The sequence below is a fragment of the Dipodomys spectabilis genome, unplaced genomic scaffold, assembly GCF_019054845.1.
Source record: "Dipodomys spectabilis isolate Male_0828 unplaced genomic scaffold, ASM1905484v1 ptg000043l, whole genome shotgun sequence".
Lineage (NCBI taxonomy): Eukaryota > Metazoa > Chordata > Mammalia > Rodentia > Heteromyidae > Dipodomys > Dipodomys spectabilis.
Window position 1 is genome coordinate 24,628,516 of NW_024870720.1, and position 14,565 is coordinate 24,643,080.

The 14,565-nt window shown below is 33.4% G+C and overlaps 1 protein-coding gene across 1 annotated transcript in view; it reads right to left on the bottom strand.

The window, feature by feature from the left end:
- The window catches only part of LOC122106683 (transmembrane protease serine 11F), a 55,456-nt gene that overhangs the window by 30,809 nt on the left and 10,082 nt on the right, over positions 1–14,565 (bottom strand). The window contains exon 2 of the mRNA XM_042678150.1: positions 4,575–4,726. Within this exon, the coding sequence (XP_042534084.1) occupies positions 4,575–4,726 (152 nt within the window). The remainder of the gene's footprint in view (positions 1–4,574; positions 4,727–14,565) is intronic.

The following is a 14,565-nucleotide window of genomic DNA, read 5'->3' on the forward strand; positions in this document are numbered from 1 at the left end:
CAAAAAGAAAAAAGAAAAAAAGAAAGAAAGAAACAGAAAGAAAGAAAGAAAGATTAGACAAAGCATCCTTTGAATGAGCTAGAAGTAAGGGATTTAATATGCACTTAAATTATATTAAAGCTCTAAAATAATGATACAATTACATTAGTCATTATCTTCTGACAAGTGTATTACAGTAATGCTGAACTTTTCTAGATATGTTCAGCTTATTTTACCAGTAAGAAAACTGAGCTTTAAAGAGATTTTATACAAATTGAATTATAAAGCATTTATAGACAATCCAATTTTATAATAGCAAATATTTGTGAGAAATTATTAAATTCTGGATACTGTGCTAACTACAAATTAATCACCTAAGTTAATCTTTATAATAAACCTCTGAAGTGAAAAATAATACTCCTTTACATGTGCATGCCAAAGCTCAGTGAGGCTACTCAAAACCAATAAGAAAGAACAGATGACTAAAAACAATGAGATAAAATAAAAATCAGTCACTTCATAATAACAAGAAACCCAAATGACCAATTGACACGTGAATATGTCCACAGCATCATTGTTTACCTAACAAATAACTATTCACTTTACAATGAAAACACCACAATCTACACCCAATTGGAAAATGTAAAATACATTTGACAATACAAAATGTTGGTGATAATTGGAAGCAATGAGAATTTCCAATGTGCTTTTTTTAAAAAAAAGTTTGATATTATTCATGAAGATTAAGAAAAACCACACATGTCCATGTTCCCTGGGGTACAAGCTATATGCATAAGTCTAAAGTCTTAAGCAAGGCAACTATCTATCTACTTCAGTGCATAAGTAAATTATGGCATGTTTAGGACAACTGGGTATTATCAATAATGAAAACAAATGAACTAAAGTAATCTACAAGGCAACTAATGATTTCTGCCACAATTTCAAGTAAAAAAGAATCAGAGAATGTTCAATGTTCTTATATTTATTTTTTAGTGGAATTTCATTTGGTAGAATTTTACTTCCTTTGATAAAACAAAAAGGATCTGAAAGATATATGACACAGTAGTTTATAGGCCTTTTCATTGTGCTGAGTGATAAAATTTAGGGATATGAGTTCACCAGTGTAGCTTGGATGTAATTTGTCCCCTGAAGATTCATGTAGTGGAAGGTTGGTCGCCATAGTGGTACTGTGAAAGGACACGGAATCCCTAACTGTGTCTTGAGATTGGAAAATATACCTCAGGGTCAGAGCTTGTGCTCAGCGGTGTGTGAGGCACTGGCTTGATTCCTAGCACTGAAAAACAGAGAAATAGAGCCTATGGAAGGTAATTACCCTTGAAAGTGATTAATGCTGAGTTACTTCCCTTGAGAGAAGATGGCTATGAAAGAGCAAGACTGGTTAGTTTCTTCCCACTTCTATCTTCCTGTCTTGTTCCCTTCTGTGTTTTCATCATGCTATTCCCATGGGATGACATAACAACATGGACCCTCACTAGAGGTCAAACCACTGGAGCTTCTCCGTCCTCTTCTGTAAGCCCCCTACACCATGAGCTTCATTTTTCTTCACAAGTATCTTCTCATGTAATAACAACATAAGATACATGTTCTTGGTAGTCAATTAATAAAACAAATTATTTTAAAAATGAATACCAAAGTGACATAAAATGATCTTTTAAAACCGTTAGTACAAAACCTGAGAGAGAGAGAAAAAGTAATCCTCAATTCTTAGAAACTGATCTGGCATTATCAACTGGGTCTTGGTAGTCTAAATAGAAGCACCAGACAAATGCATTCAATGTCCATATCAAATCCAAACAAACATAAGTCCACTCCATAATATGAGTTAAAAGCTGGGCACTAGTGGCTCACGCCTACAATCCTAGCTACTCTGGAGGCTGAGATCTGAGGGTCCCAGTTCAAAGCCAGCCTGGGCAGGAAAGTCTTTGAGACTCTTATCTCCAATTAACCACCAGAAATCCAGAAGTGGAGCTATAGCTCAAAGTATTAGAGCACTAGCCTTAAGTGCAAAAGCTCAAGGACAGCACCCATGTCCAAGTTCAAGCCCCACAACTGACCAGAAGAAAAAGAAAAAGAAAAAAGACAGCACAATATCCTAAAATAAATAAATAAATAAAGCAAAATAAACAAAAAGCAATAACAAAAATCAAAACCACAAATGCTTCTAATTCTTTATCTTTACTAATCGGTATACTTGATGCTTGTCCAATAGCTTTGACCTTGTTTTATTGTTATTCCTTTTAGATAAGATAAATTGATAATCACAGCAAAATTTCAGATTTCTAATAGGACCTGATTTCTTCAACCCTTCTCCAAGTCATTCACCTGAAAGGAAAATCTTATAGTCACTTCATAAGCAGCCCCTCTGTTCCCCATAGCTCAAAGCATTTCTTATACTTTTCATTAGATAGCAATGATAAGCCTAACATATTCCAAAATTAAAATAGCTTATTTTAATTGGCAATGGAACTCAGAATTTTAATGCAATGAAAGCTGATCACTCGTATTTATCAAAAGCTTGAGGTTCAAAATGACTTTATCACAAGCTCTTAACCTGGTCAACTCTTCACCGTTAAATCTGCTAAAATTCTCATTTCCATAGCAATTATTTCCCAGTTTGACTATTTTTTTTTAGATTTACACTCTTTAAATGTACTGTTTTAAAACAGTACACTTCTTCCCTGTCTCTTCCACGTTACGTTATGAAAATGTCTGTTTCTTTTGAAAATGTGGCTATCGGCTTAGATGCCTCTTTACTTCTCTATCCCTTCTCATCATCTGCCTTCTTCCTTTACTAACTGTCCCTATCACTCAAGCAACTTTTTACACAGCCTAGGAATGTCTCATGATAGATTTATCAAGTCCTTAAGTGTTAATCCCTGGATTAGTTTCTTGTTGTTGATATTTAGTGACTTAACTCAAATTGATTCTTCTACAAAAATCTGATGTCAGTTTGACAAGGGTAAAACTACAGCGTCAGAAGAGTTGGTTTCTTCTGGAGTGTCTAACAAGAAAAATCTTGCCTTTTTTTCTAAAGACTCTTTGACTCATGACTCCATATTACATTCCTCCTCCTTTGACTTCTTTTGTCTCTAGTAAGAAATAAAATAGTCTTTTATCTTTAAAAAAAATTTTTTACTGTGAAAATACTGTACAGAGGGGTTATAATTACATGGGCAAGATAATGAGTACATTTCTTATCAAGCATTGTTGCTTCCTCCTTTGTTTCCTCTTCCCATCCCTTTCCATCTCCCCCCTCCCACTCTTTTATCTTATAATTATGATATAATATTATATAATTATGATTAATTTTAGGGTCTATCCAGAAAATCCTTAAAGATCTTCCCGTCTCAAAAATACTAGGATCTTTTTCTTATGCCAATCTTGGAGCTAGAACTCAGGGCCTGTGCTCTGAATCTGGGCTTCTTTGTTCCAAACTAGCACTGTACCACTTGGTAGTTAATTGAAGATGAGTGTTTCATAGACTTTCATGCCTGTGCTAGCTTTGCACTGTAATCTTCAGATCTCAGCCTCCTGAGTATCTAGGATTACAGGGGTGAACCACTGGTGTCCAGGATCCATTTCAACGTTCTTAATGTATATAATATCCCTTCTCTTGCATAGTGACATTTATAGATTCTGAAGATTAGCACATGAACGTCTTTGTATGAGTTTAGAGTAATTTTCAGCTTTCAAAAACTCCAAAATGGTTAACAATATGTTTTTGCTGTGTTTTATTATAAATTTGTTCTTTTTTGAGAACAATTATGGTTTTGTGGGTAGTTTGAAACACAAAGCTATTCATTAGCTATTCGTTTTATGTCAAAGAGACTACCCAACAAAGGAAATTTTATAGGGTTAGTTGACTTATGTTTTTGACTTAAGAAGTTCCAAGAAATGGATCTAATCAATACCCCAATCAAAGGATGTAGGAAGTTGAGCTGGGACACATTGGAAAATATTTCATTTCTTCTTTGGAGGTTTTTCAAGTATGGTTGTTTTATAATGACTAATGACAGTCCTTAAAATTTTAGGCAAAGTCTCAATAATCTGAGATTATAAACTCAAATATCAAAGACAAAGGTAAATGTATTTTAGTTAATTATTACTTGGCACATCTATGTTCCTGATTATATACTTTTTACATATAATTCAATTCTGAGCCTTCTAGTCATGGAATAATTTGATTTTTTTCAGAAATAATGCTTAAATTTTAAGTTTAAATTTTAATTTTAATAAAAATATTTTGAGGTACTTTCTTTTATATAATGAGCTTTTCTTAAGATAAATTATAAATTTATTGATCCTGAGGAAAGCATGTTATACTAGATCATGTAAATTTATCTTTATTTTTCAGACCATTGTATTCATTCTTTCTCTTTTTTATTTTTTCTTCAGATTTTCTACAAAAGCATTACTGAGGATAAACACTTTGTGTGGGAGAAAACTGTAATTTAGCATCAATAAAACATCAGTAATTAAAATGCTAATATCATGCAAATACTATTTTACAATGGAATTGTAAAATATCATACTATAGAATACTCAAGCAATAGAAATGTAATCTGAATACTTACCCTCAACAACGAAATGGGTAACAATACCAATTGTAATTCCTATGATGGCTGCTATTGCCAATGTAAAAAGAGCCAGTCGAATAGGGTCCCAAAACTGTTGTCTCCTTTGGTATTCAACTCGTGGGTATTCAGTTTCTAAAATTTCAACTGGTCTGTCATAACAGAAAGAAAGAAAATAGTAATGCAAGAAAATACTCGTTGTGATTGTACTTTATGTCTACTTGTAGCATCTTTTTAATCAGTAATATTTCTATTAGTAAATCACAAGTAAATTTGAAACAAACATTAGGCTTTAATTTGTGTATCCTTTCCAACATCACACTTACAGCATGTGTTTTAAAGCTCTACTGATGTTGACATTCAATGTCAGTAAGTGTTGGTTTCTCCCCACTACATTTTCAGATGGCAAACAGGCAATCTGAAGTTTGGAAAATGAATTTAAAATATATCATGAACTTTCTTCCACTAAATGAGAATAGAGAAAATCCCTGGAACGTTGCCTACCATAATAAAGTAGTGTTTTGGAAAGTACTTTGCATCCCTAGGATAGGAATATTTAAGATACAATCATTGCCTTTAGCATGCTCACATCTTAAATGGGGAGAAAAACACAGGAGTATTTACAATCTAGGGAATGTGCTAAAAGAAATAGACAAAGAGACAGACTGATGAATTAATTCTCTGAGGTAGAAAAAGAAATAGAGAGAAAATAGTATGTGAAAATGAAATAAAAAAAGAGATGTGAAAAACATCCATCAGTAATAATTACTATTGGAAACAAAACTGCAAGTAAAAACAAGATGAGACATGTCCTCAAAGAACATATGGTCTACAAAAACTTTACAGGATGTAAACCTTTTTCAGCACTGCAGAAATGTGAGAGGACATGGCAGAGCTCATGGAGGAGGCTCATCATCCAAAAAGCTGGAAATTTACCCTGAAGGATGTGAGAATCCAACAGAATACAGTCTGATCCTGAGTTTAGAACTTGACACAGATGTCTGTGAGCAAGAGGTAGACAAGTGGTCAGACAGGCCAGGTTAGAATTCTTGAGTGGGGGAGGGGGAGTGAGAGGGAGAAGGAGAGGAAGAGGGAGAAAGAAAGGGGGAGGGATAGAGGGAGGGATGGGAAGGGGAAGAGGAGGAAGGGGAGGAGGAAGAGAGAATAGCATAGGGTAAAAAGAAGAGATATACAATTCAAGCTACTCGTTCTAAAATGAGAGATAAAATCCTTTCATGGCTTTGTAGGAATTCTAAATAGCACAAACAAATAATGCAAGTGAAGGCTGAGGACAGTCATATGCTCAAATCCTTCACTATCACAAAGAACTCTGTCTTACAAATTTTTTGTGGATGACCTAAGGACACTACCTCTAATATAACTTCCTCTTATTATAACCAGCTCCCAAAGCTCCATCACCTCCCAGTTGGTAGAAAGATGCAAACTAGAGCAAGCTAGAAAAGACTGAGATATAGGCAAGGTAGCCCTTGGTGATAAGACCTGCTTGCTGAGGAATGACATATTATATATTGGTTGAATATACAAATGTATTTGTAAGCATGGGAATTGAACATTTATGTATTCGTTCCTTGCTTTTACTGAGGACCTACACAGAATCATAGAATTAAGAATTAAAAATAACCTACAATTCATATATTTTAATCAGTAATGATTAAAAAAATATTTTATTAGATCACCAGCCTATTTTTAAAACCTTTTTTTTTTCTTTTGTCGGCCGTGGGGATTGAACTCTGGGCTTGGGCGCTGTCCCTTAGGTCTTCAGCTCAAGGCTAGCACCCTACCACTTGAGCCACAGCACCACTTCTTGCATATTTCTGCTTATGTGATGCCGAGGAATCGAACCCAGGGCCTCATGAATGTGAGGCAAGCACTCTATCACTGAGCCAACTTCCCAGCCCCTTTAAAACCATTTAAAAAATATGTTTATTTATATTTTTAAAAATATTTTTTCTAGTACTAGAGTTTGAACTCAGAGCATTGGCACTTGCTTGGCTGGTGCTTAACCATCTGAACCACGCTTCCAAACATTAAAACCTTTTTCTCCTCCCTTCCTAAGAAAGCATCTCTCACCTTTGATGAGCCTTCTATTGCTTTTTAGGCATGCACTATCAACATTTACATATGCTGTAGTAGTTACATCACACAATCTGATGTTGTACCGACCAGCCATTTTGGCACTTCTAGGCACTAGCTACTCTCTAATAAACAAACAAGGTTCCTGTTGTCAAATAAATTAAAATCAGTTGTACAATCACACTTTCTTTCACCAGCCACCAAATGAATGGGTTATGCCTCCTTTCTGCCATGGAGAAAATACCAGACACACGTTGAGAAAGCATTTTTCATAAGTTGATAAATATTAATAGGAACAATATTGCAGGTAAATTTAAATAAACACATCTTCCTGGGAACTTTACATGTCTGCTTTTTGCTTGTTTAGAATTTAAGAATCTAACCTTGTTTTAAAATCAACCAAATGATGCAACTCAGAATTAGAAACAGAGAGAGCTAAGTGTTGGTGTTGAATAAATTTGGCTATTGGTTTGACCAAGTAAAACAAATGAAAAAAGGAAGTGTTGGGCAAAAGGTTAAGTAGAGATGCGAAGTTATTTTGTAAGGATTCTACCTTCTGTAATAATGTATGGAAAAGTCTTTCAAATCTTTAAGATTACCCTTATATGACTTTCTCATTGGGTTTATATCTGTTTGTTTCTAATTTCATTAAAACATTGCATGGAAACACTGTGCAATTTATTTGAACTGAGTGAAGCAATCAGATAACTGATTTCATCAAGATGAGGATTTACATACGTGACTATCCTTAGAAACAAAGAAATGCAAATAACCAAATGCAAACTAAATGCATTGTATCTTCCTATGTACACGATAAATATTTATGCCCTGATCAGATGTTCTCACAGCAGCAGCCCTCAGGGAAATGCTTTATTTTTTTCTGTTTTACACATGTCTTAACATATTTGTATTCAACATGGGGCACAGATACATATTTGACACTTGTTTGGGCATAGTCCTCTATACTTCTTGCCAAAAAAGTCTTCATTTCTGGGCAAGCCTGTGATTAGTAACATCTCTTCATCAAGGGCTAACCAAGGTTAATGATCTTTTATAGCACACATGCACATAATAGCACACACACATACTCAGTGATACATGCTTGCTAATGAAGAGCAATAGCAAGAGAGCAAACAATATTAATTTTAAATGTAGTTTTAAATGCACAAAGGAAGCAATGAAAATAACCAATATCCACAGACTTCAGTCCTTCCCCTTCAAGTTTCAGTAGTAGACACATGGCAAAGTGGGAAAAAACACCAAAAATTGGTAAATCTTTCTTTATGGTTTGCTCTGTTGGGGCAGTTAAAAGGCAAAGAGTTTGCTTTGAGAAATGTGAGTTGAAAGATAATGTGAAATAATGCTTTAGAAGCATATATTCTAGGCTGTAGTTTTTCTATTTAAAAATTTAAATCTGGCACTAGCTGTGTGATTTTAGCCAAGATACTTAATCTCAATATGCATCACTTATTTCATCAGCAAATGACTGTAAAAGAATCTATTTCATAAGTTTCTTATGATACTAAAGTTAGGATGTGTTTAACACGCCATGATTTTATAAAGGTTAGTACCATTGCTAAAATGTTATTAAATCATTGACTTTTATTGAAAATATTTAATTTTTAGGATAATCTAATCTAGATATCTTTATTCTTTAGTATGATTGCTTTGTTTTATTTTCTCACTTTAATGGAATGTTTTCCTACATTATGAACTAATTTTCTTGTCTTTACAAGAATAAAGTGGCTGGAAAAGGACTTCAAGGATGCAAATGATGAGTAAAACTGGAGCTACTCTCAAACACACAGAATTAAGTTCATTTCCATCTCAAATTCTTTTATGTCTTATTTAGGTAAAGTCTACCAGTTATAGACTATTTTTATACAAGTTCCATGTTACATTAACCATCATACTGGAATTTAATAAAAAGATATAAACAAGCACAGGTATTTTACCTTTATTTACCTTATTTTTCTAATGTATTTTTCCAATTGAGGTTGATAATTTGTTATTACAATCTTTACTCTTTCAAGTTTTGTAGCTTTGAAATGAATCATTCTCTTATGCTGAATCTTTAAACAGGACATGAAGTATCTATTTGGTTCATTGCTTTATCTCCAATGTGTAGAGAGTACTTGATATATTAATAGCACATAGACATTAAAATATACCTCATTTAATTTTAATTTACAGTATACAAGTAGTTATATCACATCCTAAGTTACATGTATTCAAAGAACAGAAGGTACAGATTTTTTCTCAGTGAAGTTCATAAATATGAGTTTGTCTACAAAACTTGCTTTATAAAAACCAAATTTGAATGTTTATTTTTCAAATAGAAATGAATATTATATAAATTGCTGTGCAATAAGTAACTTTTACACTTCAAAATAAAATTTCTTGAGTGGCCTTTTCTGAATTATTAAATTAGATTACATTGTTTAATATTTTATTAATTTCTCTTCAGAATCAAGTAACAATCTTCTCTATTAGGAATTAGGTATATTCAAAGAGATTAAACATAATAATGGAATAAAGGTTTGTAATTTGTTAAAGTATTTTGATTTTTCACGAAAATCCAACTCAGTAAAACTTCAGTCAGACAGTTCTAACTGCTGAGGTTTTACTTTGAATAAAATAGAAATACTTTAAAAAATTAAAGCTAACCTTTTATATTTTCCTCCTTCTTTCCATTTTTCCTTCTTTTCCTTCCTTCCCATTTTTCCTCCTTTGCTTCTCTTCTAACATTTAGTCTTTTTTTAATTGTGAAAATACTGTACAGAGGGGTTACAATTACATGGGCAAGATAATGAGTACATTTCTTATCAAGCATTGCATCCTCCTCCTTTGTTTCCCCTTCCCATCCCTTCCCATCATCCCTGCCAATCCTCTGTGCCTCCCCCCCTCCCCGCCCCCCACGCACCAAAGTTGTAAAGTTCGTTTTCGACATAACGACTTGTACATCTCATTGTTACAATGGGTCCACCCGTATCCTTATTTAAACGATTCTAACATTTGGTCTTAATCACTAATGAGTTACAGAGAAATCATTCTCACTACTGAAGGTACATAAATTGGGACTATCTTGATGGCCTAGTTCTAAATATTATTCATGCATGTAATTATATTTTCAATTATTTTTAATTCAAGATATTATATCTTCTAATAATTCAAACTTAGTAACATTTTATTATGTCATTAAACTTTGGGGTCTCTTTTTTGCTATAAATGGCTCTAACTCTTCTTTTCAGTTGTACTTATATAATTATATAAATAATGACATGAATTTGTTTACTTTTATACCAGACTAATGGTCAGAATGAAATAATTGCTTGATGAGTAAATAAACAGCTTTTAACAATTCCTTTTCTATAAATCATCTTTTACTGTTGTTTTAATATTTTATAGTATACCTGCTTATCAGTGGAATTATTTGTTTGTGCCAAAGTTATGTTCAGCTGTTTCCGATTACTTTTCAAATGTATACCCTACACACCAGACCCTTAGTTGCAATACTCTAAATTTCTTAAGAGAAGAAACTGTTCAAAACAGTGAATCAGCAACAAAGGCAAGTCAATCTCCTTCTAAATTCACCCAACAGAATTTTAAAAACTATAATAATGAACAGCTTATGGAATATTTGCTCACAACCTTTTATTAGCACTCAAACCACCCCTAAAGACAAATGCAATAGCTATGAGACCTAGCAAATATTGAAATATTTTTTAAATGTAGAATAAATGGTCGAGCGGTCTAGGAAGGAAGCTATTGCATCAATTGGTCTTTATTAAAGTGTCTTTCCTAACATGTTACTAGTTTGAGGTTCACTTTATAAACCCATTCGTAGACACAAATTAGTCACAGTAATATTTAACACTGTGTCCTACAGTCTCTTAAAAATAATTAAAATGGGTACTTTGTTAGTTTCTTTTTTGCTATGCTGATATTTCAATATTAAAATCAGAATTTGGGCCATGCAGAGATTTCTCATACTGAAAAGAAGTTAGTGTATTTGAGGAATAAGTATTTAACAAAATATACACGTATTTCAGTACGTTTATGTTTCTAAAAGAAAATCCAAAAAAAACTGGTGGGTTTTTAAACCACAGAAATTCATTCCTCACAGTTTTGGGAACTGGGAGTTGGAGATAAGATTCTGGCAGATTTGTGTCTGCTGAGTCAAATTTGGAACTCTAATACAGATGTGTCTCCTCACATGGCAAGAAGCATACTAAAATTCTATTGGCTTCTTTTATAATTCAATTAACACATTTATGATAATGCTATAAGCTAATCACTTCTAAGAAATCAAACTCAATACTGTCACCTTGAAGGTTACAATTTTAACACATGAGTTTTATGACAGTATTTACACCATTGAATGGACCAATAAAAAAATTGAGTTCTAAATGCTAACTCAATGTTCCATTAGCATTCCTTCACCATTCTTATTTTTATATGAAGCAAATAGCCACTTGCTATATGCTTTAGGTCTAAGAAACTTTAGGTCTTGACCTAACATATCTTCAGGTCTAAGATACATTAGTGAACATGACATAAACTTCCACTCTTATGGGGAAGGATCAAATGGAGTTAGACAGTTAGAAATTTAATGTAATATAACTAGAAGGACAAATAATGATAATCCAAAAGGAAAAAAATAATAAACCAACAAATAAACAAAGCCTTGCAGAGAAGTTGACATTTGAACAAGACCGTAAAGAAGTGAGTGAGTGAGACAAGCAGAAGGCAGGGAAAGGTTTCTGAGCAGGGGCAATACGTGAGCAAGGGAAGGAAGCAGATGCATGATTAGTACTTACATAGAAGGCGTGTACAGAAAAGACAACTTCATTATTTTTAATTGCTCTGGAAAGTTATCGATTTTATTAAGCAAAATTACTAACAACATAGTGTGTGATATATTAATAGAGCATGGGATTTATAACATGATTGAAAGAAAGTAAGATGTATGCCAAAAATAGGCCAAGGCATGAGAGAAGCTAGTAGTATGTAGCCTAATATGATGTAAAGTAATATATCATTAGGTTATATACATATAGTAACTTAAAGTATACATTATAAATCATAGAGAGGAGTTAATAATTTTTAAAGTTATAGCTAAAATTCCCATGATGGAAAAATTGAAACAATCAATCCAAAAAGAGTCAACTTAAAAAGGTATGGAAAAGTTAAAAGGTGGGGGGAATCAATGAAACTAATATAAAGCACTTAGACAAAAAAGTTTAGATTTAAGTCCAACCATATAGTAACTACACTAAACATAAATTGTCATAAAATCCCAATTAAAGAATACAATTATACAAAGACTTCACCAACAACTTTAAATACAAAAACATAAGAATAAAAGAATAAAAATGATAAAAAAAATATGTAATATAAAATATGTAAACACTAATCAAAAGAAAACTCCAGTGGCTATGTATGTTAATACTACTATCAACTTAAAATCTAGATTTCTATCAAGAACTAAGGGAAGACAATACATACTATTAAAGAGGGAAATTCAACAAGAATGATAGAACAACCTTTAGTGAGTGTACAACTGATAACATAATTTCACTTGAAGCAGAAAGAAGTATGGTGAAGAAAAAAATGGCAAATCCACATGTATAGTTTGAGATATCAACACATTTCTCTCAGTAGTTGGTCAAGTAAGTAGACAAATCAATAAGGAACTAGAAGGCCTCAGCAAATTACCAATCAGCTTGCTGTACCTGCCATTTGTAGAAAGAATGCCCCACCCAGCAACAGCAAGAACCACATTCCCTTCTGCTCCATATGCAATGCTCATCCATAAAGAGCACAATTGCTCCAACAAACACATCCTTTTAAATAGGAAACCACATGGTTGAGTTGTGGTGGCTTCAACTAAGCATGTTACAAAATATGATTTTTTTAAAGCTTATACCGTATTATCTCATTGATACCATATTGTGAAAGACAAACAAACTGTAGAAAAAAATAAAAAATGGACATAAGAAACTAAATTCACACCTTGAGTGTGGTGGCATTTGTACAGTTGTATGCATTTGTTAAAACTCAGAACTGGGTGACTAAAAGAGCAAACCTATTAGAAAGGAAAATTGGGAAGAAAGAAAATCCAATGAACGTAAGGCAAAGTAAGCCATAATTCTGGTGTCTGTACCCTTCAGAACTGCTAGGAGACACAAAGGAAGCTCAAAGAAAGTATATTTAAATGACCAGGTAGGCCCTACAGTTACTACATGAGCACATAGTAGAAATATTACCCTCTGTTCTGGAAAGATTAACACTGAGTGGTGTCATTGCCAAAAACTTGTTTAATAAATTAAAAACTTTTAAGAGAGTAAAACTGAGACAGACTTTAGGATTTTTGAAAATAAAAACTAGATTTATAAAACTCATTCCAAGAGATTGCCCTTAAGCAATTTAATAGCACATTAAAAGATGTGAGTGTCTTCGAAAGGCAGATTAATTTTATCCTGATTTAACAAAGTGAAAATCAATATAGTATCAGCTGAATGAAGAATAAAAAAAAATTATATCTCTTGTGTTTGAACATAAAAGCATGATAATCCATGATAATAGGAAAAAGAAGCACAAAATAAATGAAGAAAAACTTTTTTTTTTTTTTGGTCAGTCGTGGAGCCTCAACTCTGGGTCTGGGTGCTGTTCCCTCAGCTTTTCAGCTCAAGTGCCATTTCCAGCTTTTCTGCTGAGGAATTGAACCCAGGGCCTCATGCATGCAAGGTAAGCACTCTACCACTGAGCCACCTTCCCAGCCCGAAAAAAAAAACTAATTATTATTAAAAATAAAAGATAAACAATATATTAATAGAAAAACACTTGAAAATTTTCAATATCCATTTAGGTTTAAAGAAAAGCCTCAACCCAGGTGCTGGTGGCTCACACCTCTAATCCTAGGTACTCAGGAGGCTGAGAACTGAGAATCACAGTTCCAAGCCAGCCCAGGCAGGTAAGTCTGTGACTCTCATTTCCAATAAAATACTCAGAAAAATCCAGAAATGATGCTGTGCCTCAAGTGGTAGAGTGCTAGCTTTGTGCAAAAAGATGTTCAGGGATATCACTTAGTCCCTTAATTCAAGCCCAAGCCCCAGAAACAACAACAACAAAGTTTCTAGATGACTTGGTCTTATATATGTAAAGTTACTAAGATCTGAGGATTGAGATTCAAAGCCAGCCAGAGAAGGAAAGTCAATGAGAATCTTCCAATTAACCATCAAAAAGCCACAAGTGGAGCTGTGGCTCAAGGGGTAGAAGACTGGCCTTTAGCACCAAAGCTCAGGGCCAATGCTCAGGCACTAAGTTCAAATCCTAGACTAGCTTTTCAATCACTGTTTTAATTCTGTTTTTGTCTCCTGAGATACTCTGAAAAATAAGTCATCAACTATTAGCCATACGCCCTTCTAAAAACATTTGCATGATGAAAAAAACAACTAAATACATCAATATGTATTTTTAAATCCACTGCAGTTGTTCTCAGTAAGCAGCAAGTGTTATTTATTATTTTTTAGCCTCTTGCAAAGCATCTGGTATAAAGGTTTGTACTTGGGTCCTGTTTTGAAATCCAGTTCAGAGGGAGGAGCTATGATTAAGATATTAATGTCCTAGATTAAAGAAGAACAACAGTGTTCTCACTTACACCTCACATAATCTGCATATTAAATAAACAAAATTAACATGTCCCAGAATCTCTCAGTCACATTCTGATAGGCCAAGTATAAGAGATAATGAGTAGGTTAAAGAGAATGTGCCATACAACCAAGTTTAAGAGCTTGTCATTCTTGTAATTTTCCCTTCAAATGCCAAGTTGCCTTATCCGTGACTAACTAAAAAGAGATTTCATCAGATTTGCATTTTTTTCTAAAAATAATTT